General features: G+C 52.8%; 1 protein-coding gene across 1 annotated transcript; it reads left to right on the forward strand.

The window, feature by feature from the left end:
• Positions 1–806: 806 nt before the first annotated feature.
• Positions 807–21,612, forward strand: UAP1L1 (UDP-N-acetylglucosamine pyrophosphorylase 1 like 1; the record flags this gene model as incomplete). Its single annotated transcript, XM_082327363.1, has 9 exons — positions 807–1,083; positions 10,664–10,868; positions 11,737–11,912; positions 13,018–13,190; positions 13,933–14,126; positions 14,962–15,102; positions 17,384–17,569; positions 18,341–18,407; positions 19,380–21,612. 9 exons carry the CDS (start codon positions 807–809, stop codon positions 19,464–19,466), a joined length of 1,506 nt encoding a protein of 501 aa, XP_082183489.1. The 3' UTR covers positions 19,467–21,612.
• Between the last annotated feature and the right edge of the window lie 1,864 nt (positions 21,613–23,476).

Genomic DNA, 23,476 nt, shown 5'->3' on the forward strand with positions numbered 1-23,476 from the left:
CCACAGGGCCACTTGCCCACCAGCGGGGGGGGGGGAGAGAATCAGAAAGAAAAAGTAAAACCCGCGGGCTGAGATAAAGACAGTTTAACAGGACAGCAGTGGAAGAAATAATAATAATAGTAGTAATAATAATAATAATGATAAAAGAATATACAAAACAAGTGATGCACAATGCAATTGCTCACCACCCGCTCACCGGTGCCCAGCCTGTCCCTGAGAAGCGATCGCTGACCCCCAGCCAGCTCCCCTAGTTTCTGTTCTGGGCATGATAGTATGGAATAGCCGTGTGGCCAGCCTGGGCCAGCTGGCCTGGCCGTGCCCCCTCCCAGCTCCTCGCTGACGGGCAGGGCAAGCTGAGAAGCCCTTGGCCAGTGTAAGCACTGCTCAGCAACAGCTGCACCACCGCTGTCTTATCCCGCTGTTCTCATCCTGCACCCAAAGCCCAGCGCAGCACCAGCTGCTGGGAGGAAAATCGACGCCGTCCCAGCCGGCACCCGGACGCCGGTGCAGGAGCGCGGCCCGGCCGTGAAGGCGGCCCCGGGGAAGCGCTGCGCGGGCCGAGGGCAGCGGCCGGGCCCCGCGGCGGCGGAGGACGGCGGGGGCCCGGGGAGGGAGGGAGGGAGAGAGGGAGGGGGGCCCGCGCGGCCAAGCCGAGGCCCGCTGCAGCCCGCAACCGGCGACCGGCGACCGGCTCCGCACCGGCGAGGGGCGGGGCGGTGGCTCCGGGGGGCGGGGCCGTGACGTGGATGCCCCGCCCCGCCCGTTCCCGCCCGGTGCCGCCGTGCGGAGCCGGGGCCTGCGGCGCCATGGGGCCGCCCGAGGAGGTGCGGGCGCGGCTGGCGCGGTGCGGGCAGGGCCACCTGCTCCGCTTCTGGGCCGAGCTGGGCCCGGCGGAGCGCGGGGCGCTGCTGGCGGCGCTGCCGCCGGGCCTGGGCGAGCACTGCCGGCTGGCGGCGGCGGCCGGGGCCCGGCAGCGGGGGCCGCCGGAGCGCCTGGACGGCCGGATGGAGCCGCTCCCCGCCCGGCTGCTGGGCAGCGCCCGCCGCAGCGGCCCCGCCGCGCTGCAGCGCTGGGAGGCGGAAGGTGAGCGGGGCGCCGGGTCGCCCGTCCCGTCCCGTCCGGGGGCGGGGGGCCGGGGCTCCGGAGGGCGGCTGGGGCGGGGGGCGCGGGGGCCTCGGTGCCGGCGCTGCCGGCGGGGTGCCCAGCGCGGCCCTCCCGCCCCTCGGTGCCGGGACCGCCGAGGCTCGTCCCAGAAGGCCGCCGGGGCTGGCTCGGAGCGGGCCTGGGCCCGGCCCCCGCCCCGCTGCCGGGTGCCCGGGGGCGCATCCAGCCCCTCGGCCGGTGCGGGGAGCGGGGCTGCTCCCGGTGGGGCCCCGGGGCGGAGCCGTGTCCTGCAGTGGCACCTTTGGGGGGGCTTCCAGTAGCCCGCACAGCGGGACCGGGTTTTGGGGGGGCTTGGTGTCAGGCGAGCAGGAGCTGGGGTGGCAGCGGGGCAGGCAGGGTGGGCAGAGAGCTGGGGTTGCGGCCGTGCCACCGGGCCCTGAGCGCAGGCAGCCCGACGCCTGTGGCACGGCGGGGGCGCGGAGGCGCTTCGGGGCCGAGAGGTTGAGTTTTCACTCTTAGCTGCTGCACACAGTGGCTGAGGCTGGAGAGCGTGAGGTCGGCAGGGATAACGGGATAAGGCCGTGCCCCGCGGGTGAAGCCGCTGGGCAGGGTGGGAGCAGAGGGCTTGCGCTGCTGCTGAGGCAGGGAGCTGTGTGGGGGCCTGGGGGTCTCCCAGACCACTTACGGATGCGAAGGGAGGTCTCGTGCTAGCGTGGAGCCCCATCCAGGCTATGCCACACGCAGCGCAGGAGGGAGACGGGATCTGGGAGCAGAGCGGATGGGTAGTGTGGAAGAAGCCCAGGAAAACCCAGCATCCGTGTTTTTTGGAGCCTGGTTGATGTTGGTCATAGAATCACAGAATGCTTTGGGATGGAAGAGACCTTTCAAGGCCATCCAGTCCAGCCCCCCTGCGATGGGCAGGGACAGCTTCAACCAGATCAGGTTGCTCAGAGCCCCGTCCAGCCTGGCCTTGAATGTTTCCAGGGATGGGGCATCTCCCACCTCTCTGGGCAACCCCTTCCAGTGTTTCACCACCCTCATTGTGAAAAAGTTTTTCCTTGTGTTTAGTCTAAATCTCCCCTCCTTTAGTTTAAAACCATCACCCCTTGTCCTGTTGCTACAGGCCCTGCTAAAAAGTCTGTCCCCATCTTTCTTATCAGCCCCCTTTAAGCACTGAAAGGCCGCAATCAGGTCTCCCCGCAGCCTTCTCCTCTCCAGGCTGAACACCCCCAGCTCTCAGCCTGTCCTCACAGCAGAGGTGCTCCAGCCTCTGAGCATCTTCGTGGCCTCCTCTAGCCCCGCTCCAACAGCTCCATGTCCTTCCCGTGCTGAGGACCCCCGAGCTGGACACAGGGCTCCAGGGGTGTCTCCCCAGAGCAGGGCAGAGGGGCAGCATCCCCTCCCTCGCCCCGCTGCCCACGCTGTGGGGGATGCAGCCCAGGAGACGCTTGGCTTTCTTTTTGATGGCTTTCCCTGGTCATCCCGCAGGCGCGTGAAAGATGGGGGTGATGGGGGAGGCAGTGGCTGGATATGGGGTGCTGCGCTCCCCCCATAGTGCCTATGGCTTACCTACTGTCCTTTTTTCGAAGTGCACGCTCTATTTCATTTATTTACAAAGGTTCAAATGTGTCTCCCCTCCTTCTTTATAAAATATAACAGCACTGTTAAAAAATAATCATAATAAAAAAAGGAAGCCAGAAAAAAAACAGCTGTGGTCGGAGAGACACTTGCCTGAACTGTGGCGAGCGTCTGCACAGCCTTGACCCAAACCTGCCAGCAAAGAGGGGGGATCTGTGGGCAGGGGAGGGAAAATTTCCGAACAAAAGCAAAAATAGAAGCGGGAGGGTCACAGGGCAGAGGAGCTTTTCTGCCGCGTCAGACTCCACTGGCGGGGCTGAGCGGTGATGGAGGGAGCGGGAGGAAACTGGTGACCCAGGGGCCACGTGTGCTTGCTCCAGCAGGGTTTCCACTGGCCGTTCCCGCACCTCCAGCCGAGCAGAGGAGGGTGTCAGCGCCTGGCCGGCACCACGGTGACTGCCCAGACGTAACTGGTGGGGTTGGGTCGGGGACCCGCTTGGATGGGGGTCGCTGCCTCTTACTTGAGGGTGTCGCAGTGAGGAGAGAGGGAACCCATAAACCTCAGAGGCAGATGGGTCTAGGTCAGGGCCGCACAGTTAAATGAACAGTTTTACTGAACGGGGTCCTTTGTCTCCCGTCCCACCAGGCCAGCAAGGAGCCAGCGTGCCTGCCCTGTGCCGCGGGGGAGGGAAGGCGAGCTGCGCGGGGCTGGCCTCGCTCGCTGCGAGCAATGCTTGCAGGAGTCCAGAAGGTCCGGTGTGTTTGGGACCGCCGGCACTGCGCACAAGTCACCTGGCCCTGAGGTCTGGGTGGCCCTGAGCCCCATCAGTCCTGCAGGCAGCGTTTCTTAATTTCTACCAGGAGAGGGGGACGTGGCTCTTCTGTTTCCCTTTGGTTTGTTTTTATGATCCAGTCTAATGCTGGAGATGGGAATCAGCCCTGGGTTTTATTTCCCGGAGGAGGGCAATCAGGATGGAGACTTTGTGCTGCCGAACCCGCGCAGTGCTGGCGTGCCGCATGTCCCTGCAGACATGGCCTCATCCCTGGGAGCATCCCCATGCCCCTGCGCGGCGTTTCCCAGCAGAGCCGGCATCATCGGCACGGGCTTTGCAGGGACCAAGGGTCCCTGAGGGGACGCAGGGTCCGAAAGGCTCTCGTTTCTAGTGAGCTGCTGGTGGTGCTGAGCTGGACGAGAGCAGGGTGAGCAGTCCCGACCCGCTGCTCGACATCCCCGAGGCTGGTGCAGCCCTCGGCTGTGGGGTCGGGGTCCCCCCTGCGCTGAGCTCCCCTGTGCTCTGTCCGCCGGCGTCCGAGCTCACGGCAGCTCCCACCTGCAGCGCGTCCTCCGCAGACAAGGGCTGAACACCCGAAACCATGTCCCCTCCTTCCTCCTTTTTCGTGACAAAAAAATGATGGTTGAAAGAACTAGGCAACTCAAAACTTAGTCTTGGGAACACCCAGGATATTTTTTAATAGTTAAAAAGCCCATATATCATTGTTATTGTCTCTGAGATGATAGAACTTAGCCTGGTCAGATTTGCTGTCAGAACTTAAACACAAACATCAAACGATCACATTTTCTAGGCAGCCTTAGGGACGATGGTATAAATCAAGCACAGATGCTTTTACATCCTGTAAATGTTTTCTTAATGAAATCTAAGTCCCGGGCCTGGGCCGCAGCACAGCTCCCATTTCATCAGAGGGTTTGATGAGCTGTTTGGGTTATCGGGCTGCTCTGCAGAATTAAGGATTTTGATCTTTTTGCTTTATTCTTCTCTTGCTGACGGCTGGTATAATCGGGCTGATGCGCCAGTTCAGCAGGAGAATTCAGTCCGTTCTTGCAAGATCAATCTGTTCTTCCTGCAAAATCTATTTTTGTTTTTTACTTTCTATGCAGAATAAGACTTACTGCAGCATTGGTGGGTATCTAACAGCCAACACGTCTTCCCTTTTTTGTTTGGTTGAGCTGTTCGTATTTCATATGCTGCGGAAAATAAGGTGGATGTTTTTTTAAGAGGGATAAATATTTCCATTTACCACAGGAATGTGCAGCAAGATGAGTCACTTGTTATGAACTTTAGTCGTGAATATTAGTAGTTTTACAGTTGGGAAGTCAGAGCAGACTGACCTACTCAGATTTTTGGGGATATTTGTTCTCATGGCGACCTAAGATCAGAAACTTGGAAAAACTCTGCTAGTTGTAGGGTTGCACCGTAAATACTGCGAATGCCCTAAATGATGGGAAGGAGAGTCCCCTTCCTGGGTCATTCGGGTGTGCCGTGGTCAGCCCTCTCCTGGGAACGTGGCCCCATCAGTCTGCTGGGGTTCGGGAAGAGAAAAAGAGAATGACACGGTTGATGTTATCAGCGGTATTGCTTTGGACGTGGGTTCATCCTGCTTAGGTCGAGGTTTTGGTCCCCGCAGTGAGAGGCCCCTCCGGGAAGTGGGTGTGAGACGCCAGATCACCCACGGGCAGATCCCATCCTCTTGTCACTGCGTGGAAAACTTCTGAGAACTGCCATCTCCTCTGGGACGTCCCCGTTTCAGTGGGGTGACACCAGCCCTGGCACTCTTGAGTCATAGAATTACAGAATTGTTAAGGTTGGAAAAGACCCTTAAGATCATCGAGTCCAACCGTTAACCTGTCGCTGCCAAGCCCACCACTAAACCATGTCCTCGAGCACCACGTCTGCCCGTCTTTTAAATCCCTCCAGGGATGGAGACTCAACCCCTGCCCTGGGCAGCCTGGGCCAGGGCCTGACAGCCCTTTTCGTGAAGAAGTTTTTCCTAATATCCAACCCAAACCTGCCCTGGCGCAGCTTGAGGCCGTTCCCTCTCGTCCCATCACTTGTTACTGGGGAGAAGAGACCGACCCCCGCAGCTCCAGCCTCCTTTCAGGCAGTTGCAGAGAGCGATGAGGGCTCCCCTCAGCCTCCTCTTCTCCAGGCTGAGCCCCCCCAGCTCCCCCAGCCGCTCCTCCCCAGCCTTGTGCTCCAGACCCTGCCCCAGCCTCGCTGCCCTGCTCTGGCCACGCTCCAGCCCCTCCATGGCCGCCTTGGGGTGCGGGGCCCAGCGCTGAGCACAGGATTCGAGGGGCGGCCTCACCAGTGCCCAGTACAGGGGCATGATCACCTCCCTGGTCCTGCTGGCCACACTATTCCTGATACAAGCCAGGATGCCATTGGCCTTCCTGGCCACCTGAGCACACTGCTGGCTCATGTTCAGCCGGCTGTCGACCAACACCCCCAGGTCCTTTCCCACCGGGCAGCTCCCAGCCGCTCCTCCCCACGCCTGCAGCGGTGCCTGGGGTTGTTGTGACCCAAGTGCAGGACCCGGCCCTGAGCCTTGTTGACCCTCACCCAGTGGCCTGGGCCCATCGACTCAGCCTGGCCAGGTCCCTCTGCAGAGCCTCCCTGCCCTCCAGCAGATCAACACTTCCACCCAACTTGGTGTCCTCTGCAAACTGACTGAGGGTGCCCTCCATCCCCTCGTCCAGATCATCAATGAAGATACTGAACAGGACCGGCCTCAACACTGAGCCCTGGGGAACACCACTTGTGACCGGCCGCCAACTGGATTTGACTCCATTCCCCACCACTCTCTGGGCTCGGCCGTCCAGCCAGTTTTTAACCCAGTGCAGAGTGCACCCATCCAAGCCATGAGCAGCCAGCTTCTCCAGGAGAATGCTGTGGGAGGCAGTGTCAAAGGCCTTACTAAAGTCCAAGCAGACAACATCCACAGCCTTCCCCTCATCCACTAAGCGGGTCACCTTGTCATAGAAGGAGACCAGGGTAGTGAAACAGGACCTGCCTTTCATAAACCCGTGCTGGCTGGGCCTGATGCCCCGGTTGTTCCACGTGTGCCGCGTAATGGCACTCAAGATGACCTGCTCCACGACCTTCCCCGGCACCGAGGTCAGGCTGACAGGCCTGTAGTCCCCCGGATCCTCCTTCCGACCCTTCTTGTAGAGGGGTGTTACATTTGCTAACTTCCAGTCATCTGGGACCTCCCCGGTTGACCAGGACTGCTGATAAATCAGTGATAGATAGATAGATGAGTGGGATGTGGTCCGTTGCATCAGGACCAGAGGGTGCATGTTGGCATGAGTGGGGGATGGAGCGGGGCAAGCGCCTGGCTTGATCCACTGGTGGCTGAATCTCAGTTGCACCCCAAAGCAGCACCCCTCGTGCCGCAGCAACTGCGACCAGCAAACGCTGAGTTTGGACCTCATGCAGCCTTGTTTTGAGTCAATGTGCAATACTTCAGCTCGAGCAGTTTCAATTCTAGATTATTTAGGGTTTTTTTAAATGTTATCTTTGCCTGTTTGAAACAGAACCGTCTGGAAGTGTCCCACAGGGGAATTGTTTTAGATCTTTTTTCTTTTTTTCCCCTTCATAAATTCTTTCCTCCCTTAATTTTTCTTTTTCCACTGGGACGTTCTGGGTCAGGTTTAGTGGAAGGAGCCCACCAGCCTGGCACAGCACTGCTCTGGTGCTGCCCCGCTCACACACGCGAGGCCAAGTGGAGAAGCGCTACCTGCCCAGCCCTGCAGTAAGGCTGGGCTTAGGTAAGGCTGAGCACTAATGAGTACTGGGCTTTGCAGCCCGGAGCAGTGCCGTGTCGATGGAGGCTGTTGGTGGAGGTAGGCGATGAAGGTGCTGCAGCTGCACCCTGACGCAGTGCCTCACTCTGCCTGGTTGGTGTTGTCCACGCAGCGTCCCTACCTGGAGCGGTCCTGAGTAGGTTGGGTACGTTGAGTGTACAAGCCACGTGCCTTAGCCTGCCACTTCAGTCCAAGGCCGTTCAGATCTTTAGAGAGCTGCAGGTTTGATTTCTTGGGGGACTGCTGGTCTTCTTGATGCTGGAGTGTGTTTCCTTTCACGGTGCTGCCCTCGTGACCCTCCTAACTGCTGCTGTGGGGCACTGGTGTGACACAACTGGTGCAGCTGTGAACGAGCCGGGTATTTGCTTGCATCCTGAGGAGCAAGTAGCCAGAAACAACTGGATGGAGCTGTGTATCTGTCTTAGCTCCTCTGCCCAGTAGGATGTGCTCACTGGGCTTGCTGGCCCTGCACAGCTGCACGTGGCGGTCCTGGTCTGGCGGGACTCGTTCAGCCCTGGGTGGCTGTGGCATGGTGACGTTCAGAGCCATTCCCATCACCAGGTCTCCGGGCCTGTGTCTTTTAAATGTGGTTGGGAATCACTGAGAGTGACTCATCCAGCGTGGTCCTTGGCCGTGGGAATGACAGCAAGTACACCCTCACCAGCGTTCATGGCCAAGGGCTTTTCTTTGCTCAGACACGGCTGTTTATCTTGCTTTATGAGAGGCTTATCATTACTGTGGAGAGGCCAAGATTAAGCTTGCTCAGGGGCAAGTGAGAGGCGTTTCCTTGCAGAGCAGTGAAGCAGCTCCCCGCGTTGGTTGAGTTCAGCAGGACCATGACAGTTGTTATTCCTTTTCCTGGGATAAAGCAAGTGAAGGGAATGGGCAGGATCTGTGCAACCACATCCTCACTCGTGGTAGCACTCGCTGCTTCAGCTACAGCCATGACTGTCTTCTCCCTGCCCTGTTCCAGGACGGGGGGGGCTGATACAACAGAGTGACCCCAACTGAAGAGTTTGGCTTTGGTTTCTAACTGCAATCACTTTCCCTTCCTCTCCCCACTGGTAATTTTTTCGTCGCTGCTGACCCCTCCACTGGCCTGTAATTCCTCCCCGCTCCGTCCCGCGGCTGTTGCTCCAGGGCATGGACACAAGCAGAGGTGATGGTGGGGCTGGTCCTGGCGGGGATGTGGATTCAAGGGCCGGCTGGGAGCTCAGCACCCCTGGCTAGCCTGGTGCTGAGCTGGCTGTCGGTTTGCTGAATCTCCGTGTCTGTGTGGGGAGGAGAGAGAAGGGAAGGGAGAGTGGGCTAGCAGGAAAGAAGGTTTCACCAGGTTTGTGTTCCCCAGGGCTGTGGCTGCAGCGAGCAAAGCGCAGGTCTTGCCGCGCACTTCCCTCCTCCGCGAGATTGCTGCCTCTGTGCCGGGTCCCAGTGAGGGGACAGCCCCCACCCGAGCCGGGGCGCTGGGAGGCCTGGAGCCGTGCTCCTGCGGCCCTTCGCTCGGCTCCTTCCCTTCCGCCACAACGGTGCCGTGCGCTGGCAAACAGCCTGCCAAGCACGCGGCAGCAAACCACATGCCGAGGAGCGGAGCAAGTAACGGTGCCGTATCTGATACCTTAGACCCCCTGCTCTGTGCTTTAAGTCTTTTGCAATGCAAAGGAGCCATTAATTGCTTGTGGTTTGTTGCATAAAATTATGCTTATTTGGTTTGCATCAGGCTTTGCTCTTGTATAGCTACATGTCTTGCTGTACAGCTCACCCAGTGCTGTTATTCGTGGCTTTTGAATTTTAAGTTTAAACCCATTCAAGCTTCCCCCTCTATCCAAGGACCTCCTGAAACTTTGAAATCCCAAGACTTCCACCTTCAGCCCAGATTTCCCTTTAGAGAGCTCTCCTGATCCCCCTTGGAGCGGGAGGGTGGACTGCAGGTCTCCAGAGGTGGCTTCCAACCAACGCTCCTGTGGCCCTGGGAGCTCGAAGGCTCGCTCCACAGCAAAGCGATGGCAGGGCTGCGTAACTGGCTTCCTTCAGTGCACCGGAGCGGGCATTGCCAGCCTTTTCGGAAAGGGAATATTTAGGCAGAAGACTGCTGTGCTGGGACTGAAACTTCTAAGCATGGGGAGATCAGTAGTATTACCACAATGTCATGGATGACTTCTGTCTGGTTTTATTGCTGAAAGCTAGATTTTTGAACAGAATTAAAACCAAGCAAGGTTGTTACAGCAGCAATTGATATTTTCCCTCTATTGCTCATTTATACAGCCAGTTATTTTAAAATGAGCATAAAAACAATCCTGTTTTTCTTCTAATTCAATATCTTGGGTCCATGTGTCTTTCAGTCCAAGTCAGGATTTTTTCAGTCCCAGATGCGGTGTTTGTCTCCCCTGCGGAGGCTGGGGCGACGCGCGGGCTGCCCCGGAGCGCAGGGCGCAGCGGCAGGCTGGGACGTCTGCGGCAGGCTCCTTGTGTTAGGTTGCAAAAGGCTCTGATGGCTTCCGTACAGCAGCAGAGCTGTGGCTTTTGACCTGGGCAGTCCCAGAGCTCACCGCGTTCCTGGAGGGATGCAAAGCGTTCCCTAAGGAAAATCGTTTCTCATGGTTGTCAGTTGTTACTGTGATGCTGGCTTGAAAGAAGGCAGGGATCAAAGACACCGAATGAGCTGGGTGTTTATTATGTGGTCTGATTCTTCCCCAACACCTGGACTTTGCTGGTTTGTCAGGATAAATTATATTGTTTTTAATTGGATTGTGGGAGCTGTGGCTTCTGCAGGCTTGGCTGTGTTGTTAGTCCTGACTGCAGCCAAACAGAAGCTGGAGCCCGAGTATGGGTAGTTGATTAAAGCAGGTTCCAGAAATGCCTGTGCTTTGCTGAAGAAGACAAGACTTCGCTGCTTTGGGATGTAGAAATGTTGGTGATAAGGGACCTCTGGAGGCCTCTAGTCCAACCCCTGTTTGGAACAGGACCGTACCCAGCCCTAGGTCAGGTCAGCTATGGCTTTATCAAAGCAAGCCTGGAAAACCTCAAGGGAAGGACATCCCCCACCTCTCTGGATATCTTTTCCAGTGCTGCACCACCTTCCTAGTAAAGCGTTTTTATCCTAACATCCAGTTTGAACCTCCCAAGCTGCAACTCCTGGCCGTTTGCTGTTGTTACTCCGTCCGCTGCTTCAGGTGAGGAGCCTGTTGCAGCAAAGAGGTGAAAGGATTTTTTTAGTATTGTGTGCAGCAGCGTATTTCTCTCTGAGCTGCCGGCAGTGGGCATCGAGATGGCAGCTTCTGGCTGCTGCCTGAGCTCTGCAGAAAGGCTCAGGAGAAGAGCATGGGGTGTTGACTGCTTTTGTGATTCTTATATTCCCTTGGGCTTCTTTCTCCTGTTCAGGCTTGCATCAGATCTCTCAGAACAAGGTGGCGGTGCTGCTCCTGGCTGGAGGACAAGGAACGCGCCTAGGAGTGAGCTATCCTAAGGGCATGTACAACGTGGGGTTGCCCAGTGGCAAGACCTTGTATCAGATCCAAGCAGAAAGAATCCGCAAAGTGGAGCAGCTCGCTGGCCAGAGACACCACTGCAAGTGTGCCGTCCCCTGGTAGGTGACCCGGAGCCACAGACCAGGCAGCGGGCTTTGTGTTGCAGTCTTGCCTGCGTTGTCTTCTAGAGGCACTTTGCTGGGTGCCGTTCAGAGACACGTCAGGGGAGAGCCTTTTGTCGGCAGGATTTGTGGTGCCAGCAGCTGGAGGAGGGTGTGCAGGGGTGGGAAGTGGCAGGTCCGTGTCTGCAGACCCTGCCTTGAATTGCTGACCACTGCCCGAGCTGCTGTACCGTGCTGTCTTTGTCAAGCACAGCCCCTGACAACCCTAGAAACAGCACTTTTCGGTGCCTGTTTCAGATCCTTCACAAGAGGTTTCATCCATTTGCGCTGCGCTTTCTCAGGTTCCTGCATGGAGGGAGAGATTGCCTAGAGCTCACCGTCCAAGAGCCTCTGCCTCCCCTTGCCCGCATTTTCTGCCACAGCAAAAAACCTCTTCCCCTTGCGGTGGTAATTGCTTGTCATGCTCCATCTTCAGGCCACCTCCTGCTGTCGTTGTTTACAGCTGGCACCATCTCTCCTGGCTGCTCCTATCTTTCGAAAGCCTCCAGGCTTCACAAGCGACTAGCTCTGTGCAAGGTGCAAAATAGGAATTCCCTATGGGATGTGGTGGGCGAGAGAGAGGCAGGCGCTGCGTCACGCTTCTGGGAATGGTTTCTGCTAAGTGTTCTTCATTCGACTATGAAGAGATACCTTTGTGAAATCAGCGCCTGGCCTGAGCCAGGGTTTGGGAAGAGTGTGTACCACAGGATGGCGTGGTGTCTCTCATTTTAACGCTCTTGGCTTTCCTCCCTTTTGTGTTCCATTTCTAGTTTTGTCTTTTGCTTGTGCTTTTCTTGCTCATTGCTCTGTGCCCATTCCTGCCCAGGTACATCATGACAAGTGAGTTCACGCTGGGGCCGACAGAGGAGTTCTTTGTAGAACATGACTACTTCAACATGGATAGATCCAATGTGGTCATGTTTGAACAGAGGATGCTGCCCGCTGTCACCTTTGATGGGAAAGCCATCTTGGAGGAGAAGGGGAAAATTGCTATGGCTCCAGGTACCCCGCTCTTCACCCTTACGTGGTGCAGTAATGTAGTACGTGTTGATAATTGCCACTAGCCACCAGCCAGCCTTGGTGCACAGAGCAGTCTTTGGAGGTCAATGTTGATGCTTCTGATTAGCGTGGGAGGGTTCAGTTAGATGTTTCAGGCTGGTAATCAAGAGTGTGGCAATCTCTGATCAGTTCTTGCTGGAGATTTGCCCGTGGCACATGGGTTCTATCAAAGCCTGGGAGTACTGGCAGGATTAGGAGTGGGGCAGCTGCAGGTTAGGAACGACGTGTGTCGGCAGGGCTGTGCGTGAGGTCCCTGGGGTGCTGCCTCCCAGGGGTGAAGCTGTTGGGAGCCGGGCTCCCAATCAGGGCTGATAGCTGGAAATGGGTAAAAAAGCAGCAAGAAGATTAGCTCTTTCCAAAATGATTGCAGTGTCTCACCTAGTAAAGTTTTCCTCTTCTCTTAACCTGGACATGGTAAGAGACTCGGTGAGGGCAGCCTGCTCGGGGCCACGTTGCAGTGGTGCGGTTCTGCGGCCACAGGGGGTTTTCCTGAGCTGACAGGGGTATCAGAGGAGGAACTGTGAAAGGGTGATCTGTCATGAACAAACGTGCAGGTGTCTCTTGCGCAGCTGCAGTTCAAGCCTTTAAAAAGGCATTGGGAAGTTGTGGGGGGAAGATAAACAGAGAATAAGATTTATTTTAGTCTTTTTCTCCAGGCTGAGTTTTAAATGTCCTTTTGCTCTGCACTGGAAGAGAAGAAATGTAACAGGCTTTTCCCACCCTCTGCATAATGTTTTGCCCTTTACTGTTTTCCCTCTGAGGATCTTACAAGGCTTCATCAAGTCTCGTAATGCCTCTCTGTGGGGCTGGTCCCCACGGTCCCCCTCTGCAGGTGACGGAGCTGGGGTGCGGAGGGGAACGGGCTTGCCTGAACGGCGTGGCAGAGCTGGAAATAAAATCTGGTAGTGCTGTCTCTTGGCTAGAAAGCATTCCCTGCTCTGCTGTTAAAAAAAGTGTGTTCAGGACTTTCAGCTTTTGCTCTGTTAGCCACAAAAAACGCACAAGGGCATTAATTAACCAGGGCTTTCTCCTTTCTCTTGCATTATAGATGGCAATGGTGGCTTATACCGTGCTTTGGTGGATAATAAGATCTTGGATGACATGAAGCAGCGTGGAATCCAGTATGTCCATGTATACTGTGTGGACAATATCCTTGTGAAAATGGCAGATCCAGTCTTCATAGGCTTCTGTGTTTCCAAAGGGGCGGATTGCGGTGCAAAGGTGAGGCGGTGCTAGCGCTGGGCCATTCCCCCGTGGGGAGTTACGCTCTGATTATGCTTGGAAGCCGCTGGCTAGGGTGAGCTTAGATGAACTGGGGTGCTCAGACCTCCGTCCAACAGCGCTTGCTCCAAGCAAGCTGTGGAAAATAAACTTCCATTAGAGCAGGGACTGTAACTGCACAGGGAGCTACAAACTGGAATTGCTGCCCCTTTATGCCCTGCCCTTTCCACAGAGGCACTCGGGCTATCTAGAAGCTGTATTGGACTGGGCTGTGTTTTATAAATGCACCTTTAAGTCTAATGGAGGCATTCCTTACACCCCACCGTGGAGGTGGGGAAAGCCAAACTGGCCTGGTTGTGTCACCCTAAAGCAGCAAGTGCCTGAGGAGAGATTTGTTTTACTTTAATCATTAACAGTGTTCATGCAAACAGGAAGCTGAACTCTCATGGCTGCAAAGATTTTTCATTTCATGCCAGGTCACAGTCCTTGATAAGAAAAGTGCCCCACAGTACGCCCATTTCTTTTAGCTGGTTTGTCTTCTGAGCAGCTGTGGAATTAAGTGGTCCGGTACTGGGTTTGATGCCCAGTTGTTGGGCAAAATGTGCCTCCAGGCTGCTCCGTACACCCAGCACTGCCCTGCCCATGCTGGGGGATCAGCGTGTAGGATCGGTCGTACGCGGGAGTTGGAATAGCGCTGGGATTTTATTCCTCCTTGTCATAGCCCTCTGTCCTGTGGCTGCAGGTGGTGGAGAAGGCCTACCCCACAGAGCCCGTTGGGGTGGTGTGCTGTGTGGATGGCGTCTACCAGGTGGTGGAGTACAGCGAGATCAGCCTGGAGACTGCGCAGCAGCAAGGCCCCGATGGGGGACTGATGTACAGCACTGGCAACATCTGCAACCATTTCTTCACAGTGGAGTTCCTGGAGATGGTGGCCCAGTAAGTTCCAGCAGACCTGCTAGGCAGCTGTGCAGCCCAGAAATGCCCCCAAGAGTGGGTGTTCCCATTTCCCGCTCTGTAATTTCAGTTATGGGCACCTCCTCCTGTGCTCTTCACCCCCTCTCTCCTCCAAAGAGTTGAAGACAGCTGTGTCCCCTTTCGAACAGCCCCAGCGTGCTCTTCAGGCCTTACCCAATGCCGAGGTTGCATGCTTTGCTGTAGATATATTGACGCAGATACACCAGTGCATGACCTTCCTGGGCCTGCAAGGGTGAGCAGCCACGTGGGCTGCAGCGTGGTCGGTGATGCAGCCCCAGACTGAGATTTTCAATGGGAATGTCACCCATGGCATCCCTTGGGACAACAGAGGTTGGGGGAGAGGGTGAAGCTTGGGGAGGCCTCTGCATCTTGGTGTTGGGAGACGGGGATGTGATGCTGGACATTCAGTGAGCAGCCGTACAACCTTCCCGAAGAGCTTGATCCACCCTTGTGTGAGGCATCCGCTCTGCTCCGTTGTCATCCCAGTCAGATAACAATTTGCATTACCTTTTTTTTATCTCTGCCTGCAATTTCAGCTCGATGCTAGGCCCTCCATCTCCTCTTGCTTTACCCTGTCACATCCCACTGGTACGGGGAGTGCTGCTGGCCGGGCTGCTCCGCGCAGGGAAGCGTTTCCTGGATGTGACTTGGATCAACTCGGAGAGAGCAACACCCACAGCAGCTGAGAGATGACCCACAGCAGTATTAAGCCATCTGCTTCCCAGAAGTCTACTGCTTTTTTTTTTTTTCCTAAGTGGGCATGAAGTAAATGAACTTGTTTATTCTCCTTTTGCAGGAAATATGAGCCGCAGCTGAGGCATCACGTAGCCATAAAGAAGGTGCCCTACATTGACGAGGAGGGAAATCTGGTAAAACCGCTAAAACCAAACGGGATAAAGCTGGAGAAGTTTGTGTTTGATGTGTTCCAGTTCTCTAAGTTAGTGGCAGACACAATTTTATTTTTTTCCTCCTTTTCTCAATGTTTGTTTGAATGACTGTAGGTTGTAACAGGCCTTGCCAGGGAGTGTGTGCTTTGTGGGTGGCTTGTTAGAAAGGCTGTTGGATCTACACCAAGCTCCAACACAACAGTAACGCCGCAGGCTCCGAGAGGTGCGGTCACAGGGCGCTCGGCGGCAGCTGGGCTTGCTCCGACCGTGCTCCCAGAACTGTTCGTTCCACTGAGGATGTGTTGGCTGGCCCGGCCTCTGCCAGCCCTGTGAAAGAAAGAAAAAAAAAGGAAATTGAGCGCAAAGCCAACGTTTAATACGAGCTGTCGTGGTTTAACCCCAGCCAGCAACTAAGCACCACGCAGCCGCTCGCTCACTCCCCACCAGTGGGATGGGGGAGAGAATCAGAAGGGTAAAAGGGAGAAAACTCGTGGGTTGAGATAAGAACAGTTTAATAATTGAAGTAAAATAAATTAGAACAGTTAAATAGGCAAAGCAAAAACCGTGCACGCAAACAAAACAAAACAAGGAATTCATTCACTACTTCCCATCGGCAGGCAGGTGTTCAGCCATCTCCAGGAAAGCAGGGCTCCATCACACGTAACGGTTACTCGGGAAGACAAACGCCATCACACCCAATATCTATCTATCTATCTATCTATCTATCTATCTATCTATCTATCTATCTATCTATCCCCCGCCGCCCACCGCCTTCCTTCTTCTTCCCCCAGCTTATATACTGAGCATGATGTCATAGGGTATGGAATAGCCCTTGGGCCAGTCTGGGTCAGCACTCCCCCTGGCTGTGCCCCCTCCCAGCTTCTTGTGCACCCGGCAGAGCAGGGGAAGCTGAAAAGTCCTTGACCAGTGTGAGCGCCACTTAGCACCTATTTAGCAACAGCTTAGCACTACTCAGCAAGAACCAAAGCATCAGTGTATCATCGACATTGTTCTCATCCTAAACCCAAAACACAGCCCCATACCGGCTACCAAGACGAAAATTAACTCTATCCCAGCTGAAACCAGGACACGAGCCCATGTTGGAGTATTCAGACTTGCTAAAATTGGGTCTTTCAGGATTGTGGCTTCCATGGCAACTGCAGCTCTGGTTACGTTTTTGGGGCGTGCTACGCCAGGGCTCGGCTCACAGCCTCCGTGCGCGGAAAACAGGTCGCTTAAGCACCGCGGGGCCAAGTTACTGTTGCTGTGGGAACTGGCAGTGTTGACTTGCCAAGCTTTAAAACATAGCTGAGAGCGCTGTGCCGTAGCGTTAGCGCAGTCAGGGGTACTCTGTATTTAGGGAATGTGGGATTTTAATAATTTAGGAATTTAACATAAGTGGTCTTATAAAACCTATTTTCCAAGGTCTCGAATTCAGCAGTAAAGATTCTGGTTTAGGCTTAAATAAATAGCAAGAAGAGACCTCAGACAACCTGAATTATCTTTGTTTGGGGATATATTTTTCTTTTTAGATTTGCTTTAGGTTTGAACCAGTCTCTGTTTCCTGACGTGCGTTCAGTAAAGAAGTATCATAGCAAAGGCAAAACCAGTGTGATGGAAACAGTGCCGAGTTCTGAGCTTTGAAAGGACTCATTTGCAAGCAGCGATTCCTTGTGCTTTTTTAATAATGCAAAACCAGCTCGGCAGCTGCTCTTCACACGTGAAATGCCGAAACGCGCAGAGGTTTCTGTGGGATTTTTTAATTTGCATTCCCATTTCTGGTAAACAGCTGTACTTAACATTCAACTGTGAATCCTCCCGTGTTGCTTGTTCATTCCTGGGAACTGCTGTCCTCAGCTGATCCTTGCTTACAGACTCCCAAGCGAAGCAGCCATTTCTTGGAGCAGGGGTGCGGCGCTCTGGAGCGAGCCGCGCAGCTCGGCGCTGTGTCTGAGCTTCAGGCATCGCTGCTCTCGCCATTCTGCCCTGCTCTTAGTTGAGACTTTTTGTCCACGAGCCTCCTAGTGCCTGGAGAGGTTTCTGTGGGATCCTTTCCTTTTCCTCTCACCTGTGCACAGCTCTGGAGGGTCATGATGCTGCTGTTATGTTCCCACAGAGACCGGGCTTGTTGTGTTTTTCCATTGTGCAGCCCTGGTACTTCGTTGCTCTTCAGATGGGAGGTGGGCTTTCCTTATCTTGACTGCCCCAGGCTGCATACCTCACTGCTCCCTAAAATATATATGAGCCTTTTCGCATGAAAGTTGTTGCATCAACAGGACTGACGGCTAGCTTTGTTTTTCATTATCACTGTTTTCTCCCCTTTGCTGGTAGGAATTTTGTGGCATTTGAAGTTTTGAGAGAAGAAGAGTTCTCGCCACTAAAAAATGCAGACACAGCTGACAAAGACACTCCTGCCACCGCTCGGCAAGCCCTCCTGGCCCAGCATTACCGTTGGGCCCTCAAGGCTGGGGCCAGATTTCTGGATGAAAATGGTTGCAGGATACCGGAGAAACTCAGGTACAAACCTCTGTGACCTTCTCCGCAGCTTCTCTGCCTGTGGCTGCCCAGCTGTGCCAACGGCCTGTACTGTGCTGGACAAACCTGGGCATTAGTTAGGATCACGGGGTGACTCAGCGGGGTTTTCGTTCAGCCAGTCTTTTCTGAACGTGCAGAGCGATGTCTGTTACAGCTTCTGCTCCGTCAGTGCTGTGGGAGCTCTAGACAGTCAGCCCCAGCGCTCTGGGCTTTGTCTCTGGCAGAGATTCCTGCCCTTGCGGTTGTGAGTTGACTCCTCCTGTAGCAACTCCTTACCCAAGGGCAACCTTTTCCATCCTTCTGGATTTAGCCAGCCCAAGGAATTGTAATTTGTAGTCCTCACCGGTTCTTGTGAATGTGGCTGCAGTGCTTAAAGCCCAGCAAGATTCTCAGGTGGGCCCGAGGCACCGCTATTACAGCGTTACCAATGCAGATACTTGCTGCATCACCGTGAATGGGAAGCTGCTTTTACTCCGTGGGGCTATTACTTCATCAGCTCATAGTTTAATAAACCCATGAGCTGTTAATTTTACTTGAAAAGCACCTCTGTAAAAGCAATGTTCTTGTTTCGATGAGAGATATTTGGGACCTGCTAATTCCGTTTTATTTTCATGCTTTGTGTTTGAATAATGCCTGGTGCATGTGAATATAACAAATGTCTTATCCTTCTGGATATCCTGTTCTTGATGATCTTTCACAGATGCACTGTTTTTTAAGCATAGCGAGAAGTTAATCCTGTGTTCTCTTCTCCAGTCTCTCAGGAACTGAAGATCCTCCGGCTGTGTGTGAGATTTCTCCGTTAGTGTCTTACTTTGGAGAGGTGAGAATAACTATCTATGGAGGTATTTTTAAGAGTGTGCAGGTATGCATCTGATTTCCTTCCAAACAGAGGGGATTTCTTTAGCCTGGGCTTGCTGAGAAGTGGTAAGATCAAGGGAACTAGGACTTGGGCTCTCTGTTAGCTTCGTGGTTCCACTATGGTTTACTCTTCAGCAGTTTGTTCACTCTCAGTTTTAGCCATCTGTAAAATGAGATTTGCAGTGAGGCTGCACAGTTTCATGAAGACTCACAAATACTTTGAGATCTTCTGAATGACAAGTGCAGAATATTCGAATTACAAAATGCATGGGGTCACTGTGTTTGGCTGTGTGCTAAGTTGTGCCCCCCTCTCGCAGTGAGTGAATACTGAACGAGAAGTGCAATACATGCATTGGCTTTAGAGAAACCACGTCTTAGAACAGATTTCTCAAGTTTGTTCCTCTGAAAATAACTGGTCCTGGGAAAGCTGCTTCCATTTAGTAGTGAGAAGAGGACAGACGGGGTGAGAAATAGTGGATTGCAGGAGGATACGTGGACACTGCAGGGAAGGGCATTCATAGAACTTTACATCTTTGCTAGGTTTCCGCGTGCAGGTAGCGAGCTCATCGCAATCGATGCGCTGTAAGAACAAAATGAAAACAAGGCAATTTAATTTGACTTGTCTTTGCTAGGATTATTCTAATGTGAGTTAAGGACACACCTTCCCATGCCTGTCCCTCCCCGAGAAGCTGGTTTCTGAGGTCCGTTGTTTTATGGTTCATCGGTGCCTCTCCTTCATGAACCCCAGGCTTGGGGCTGAAACGCTCTCAGTCTCTGTCACTGGGGAAACTGTTGCTGTTGTCTGTCCTTCTCGTGACCGTTTAACTTTGGGTAGTCAGTCGTTCTTTGAGGACATTACATAGGCTTAAAAGCAGTGCAGGTAACCAGTCTGGTGCATTTACGACCTAACGGTACTGTTTTCACACGTTCTCAGGGTCTGGAGGCGTACATGAAGAACAAAGACTTCCCTTCTCCCTTTGTACTCGATGAAAACAAAGGGGAAATGCTAGGAAATTCTTGAAGAGGAGGGAGGCCTTTCCCCCTCAAATCAGGTGTCTGTCAGATCCATTGTAAGAACTGACATTACTCAAATGTCAGTATGAAGTGCATTATAAAAAAAAAATTGCTTTGCAGTATCGGATCGATGCCAAATCCTTGCAGCAGTTGTGTTTACACACACGTGCGTGCTCACCTGTTCTGTTTGGTAACTTTGAAGGCTACGCCTTTTACCTCAGTCTGTTTTGTAGACTTGGATGTGAATGAAGATTAATACCTTCCGGGTACCAAACATTTTATATTTCTTATTTGCTGTGCATACAAATATGTAAAAGAGCCAGTCAGGGCCTAATAAATCAGCTTTGCATTCAAGAAGATTAAATCTCTGCAGTGCCTTGTTAGGTGTCTTGTTTGTGCTGGTGGGGTTGGGTTTTGGGTTTTTTTGTTTTGTTTTTAAATTGTGTGCACAGCCGAAGAATCAGTTTGATCTGTCTTTTCCCTAATCCTGTGCTGGTTTGAAGGTCCAATTCAGCAATTGCGTCCTCTAAGCAGATCATATGGCGGAGGCTGCTGTAGGGAGAGATGCCGCTGTGCGTAAGCGTTGCTCGAGGTTTGACTCCAGAGCAGAACAGAGGAGTTTGCATATCTGGGCTCGCTGGTGCTGTTCCAAGAAAACAGAAGGAAATACGCAGTTTAGACTGACTGCTCCTTACAGCTGTAGTGACCTCTTTTTTTAAATTCAAAAAAAGAGAAAGATGATGAGAAATTTTTTCACAACAACCCTCTGCTCTTCCTGTCTGTAACAAACATTTCTTTTCCTTTTCATTTTTCTGTTATACGTATACCATATGCCTCAAAGGGGACTCTTTTAAAGTACCTAAAAATAATAAGAGGAACAAATTCTGATGGTAGAATTTAATGCTTAACCAAAACCAAAAAAAGATTTAATCCCAGCTTAACCAGTGTACACAGTAAAACACCAGCCTCTGCTTCTACAGTTTCTGGCCAGGTAGTTTTCCAGCACTTTCACTTATGAAATAATTCTTTAGATGCCTTCCTTTTAAATATATTTCTAACCATAATGTAAAGATAAGTGTCAGCTAATTCAGGACATTAATTGCCAGAACATATGTAGCATGTGAATTTAGCCCTGGCCGCAGGATCGTGGGGTTCAAGCTCGTGCCGGGCGGGCAGCTGCCTGCTGCGGAGCCTGTGCTGAGCACGCCAAAGTCGTCTCACCCTTCATGAGGATGCTTCAGGTGCTGGGTGGCCGCTGCTGGAGGAGCACTCTAGGCTTTTCCCCTGAATCGGGTGTGAAGGGAGGTGGTGAGGAAGATGCCTCATCTGGAGCGTTGTTATTTCATACATCTGCTTCTGAGGAATTGCTGATGCTATTTTATTAAGCATAAATCTTTTAAATAACTTCCGTGGCTGGCTGTAATTCCTGACATGAAGCTGTATTCAGAATGCTGGGGAGGTATAAAAATGGCTTTGAGAGTAAATACAGTTTGTAAGCAGGCTCCCATTTTCCAAAGAAAGCATCTCAGTGTCAATGGCAGCGTTTTCAGGTATAAACTCACTCTGTGCGCACGTAAGTAATGAGCCTTTTGCACATGCAAACCAGCTAGTGACAGTTCCGATTACCTCATTTTGCATGTGCAGCCAGTAATTCCCATTTTTAGTATAAATTAAGCGTTTGTCCTTGACACTCAGTTCTGTAATTTTTTTTCACAGCATTTCTATGGGTCATTCCATTCCTGTCAGTCAAGTTTTGTATCTGAGAACAAACTGTGTTGTACCTTTGTGAGTATTGCTTGTCGATTCAGGCACACGCTCGTTTTAAATTGCACTGCGATATAAAGGAAGGATATTTCTTTTGCTCTTTCTAAAGTGCTTTCTCTTTTGAAACTTCAGTTTCCGTGTGCTTTAATCATGCGTACGCTGTGCTGCTGAAATCGTTTTTAGAGGTTGTTTTCAAGGAGAAGCTGAATTAGAATGCTGAAGGCTTTCTCTGTTGGGGTTTTTTTCCTACGACTCCTCACATTTTAAATGGGAACATAGGAAGAATTTTGAGAGAACTTAAAAAAAAATAAAAAATCTGTCCTGTATGTAACAAAGTAATTCTAGTGTGCATTATGAAATGAAAAAAGTACCTGAAACAAAGGGAGGCCCTGTAGTACTCCAGAAACATTTGGACACCTAAGAATTTTTATAATAAAGATGTTACTGTGATTTCCATGGGTCTGTCTGTGTTTCTTGTCCATGAGGAAAATACACTTGTTGTCTTTGTCCCTACGCGTCATGGCTGTTGTCACCACAGCTGCAGGACACTGAGACGGTGTCGCTGGTGGCGTGGCTGGAGGCAGCAGTGCCCACGCTTCCCATGTGCAGGGGGCGTGGAACTCAGCTGAGGGCAATTCCTGAAGGGCTGTGACATCGTGGGATGTATTTTTTCCTCAGAAAACAGAAGAGACTGTTCTTGCCTGCAATCCTGTTTATTTTTTTTTTCAAGCTTTTCAACTCAGTTTACCAAGGGGAGGGAGTTTAATTGTGGGTGGTGTGTGTTTTTCTTTTATTTAAAGCAGATTTGAGTGGTGTGGATCTGAGTCAGGCTGTCACAGCTGTTGTGTAGGTAATGAGCACTCACTGTGGTGCAACTTTGCCTGGCAATGGGAAGCCAAGCAACTTTTTAAACAGGGCTCTATTTATAGAAGCGGTGGAACTTGGGGGAAGTTAGTAATTTTTCACAAATGACAGACTGTCCTCTCTTTTGGGGGTTTAGTGCTGAACCCAGCAAAGGCCAGCAGCAGATAGTCTTCCTTACTTCTTTCACCCCACCGCTCTCTCTTGGCACCCATATGAAGGCTGCTGGGATTTTTAACGTGTTTTTAAGCTACATGAATCAGTCGTTTCCTGGGACAGGAAGATAAATACTAAAAATGAATGCATGCTCAGGCTTCCTCCGCTTGTTTATGTGGAGTGTTCATATCTGCCAGAATTGTTTGCTTGCTTAGTTTTTTTAACCATGAAATGCTCACAAAAATACCCAATTTCCAGTTTTATCTGGAAATCTAGTGCGAGGTGGATTCCAAATTTAAGGGCTCAAATGATGCATGTGAACTGAATAGTTAGGCACAGCTGAAGGTGAATTCAGTACCAGCATTTCAGCAGTCGTCTATGGCTGCTTCAACGCTTGCTTGCTCCTGTTGGACTACGAACCTGATACAGAAGCAAGGGTTATTACACAACCCCAGCCATGCTGGGGCTCTGAATGTGTGTTTCACTGAACAGCGCGCTTCCCTGCTCCTCTGCACCCGCGGATAACGTCCCTCCTCCGCCCCAGCCGAGATGCAGAGAGCTATTTGCACGGGGAGTGACAAAGGGCTGGGGCTCTGTGGAGGAGAAGCAGGTGAGGGAAGGAATTGTGTGGGACAAGTGGATCCTGCTGAGTACCAAAATTCAGTGCCAGATCTTGTGGAAGAGTTTATGTACACAACCGCTTAAGTTGCTTTTCTCGCACACATCCTCTGACAGATTTCAGGTGTCTGCTCTCAGGTTCCCCCGTTGCCTGCCCAGGACCGTGTGTGTGTGATGCCGAGGGTGAGGGATGCCAGCTGTCAGACATGTCTCCGGAGCTCTCACTAGCAGGTGACAATGCCGTTAGACAGCTCTTCTCCGGGAGTCAGCAGCGGTTTGGGGTTTTCCTTTGCTGTGCTCGCCCCCCTGGCGGGAGGAGCAATGGTGTCTGGTGCGTCCTCCTCTCGTTCAGGCGCGGGGTCTGCTGCGTGGCCGGTGCCGCGGCCGTACCGGAGCACGGCTCTCCGAGCCGGATGGGAGCTGCACCTTCCCGAGCTCCACTGAGGCGAGCACACAGGCCCTGCTGCCAGTTCTCATTGAGCGGTTTTTCCCGATGACCTCCCACGTGTGTGTTTCCATTTATGTTTCTTTCACGCCAGTATTTCTGTGAGCGGCCTGTATCACGTCAGAGGAAAAGCGAGGGCTCCCAGCCTCTCCTCATGCCTCCTGTCCCGCCCG

This window comes from Platalea leucorodia, assembly GCF_965183815.1.
Source record: "Platalea leucorodia genome assembly, chromosome: 15".
NCBI classification, from domain to species: Eukaryota; Metazoa; Chordata; class Aves; order Pelecaniformes; family Threskiornithidae; genus Platalea; species Platalea leucorodia.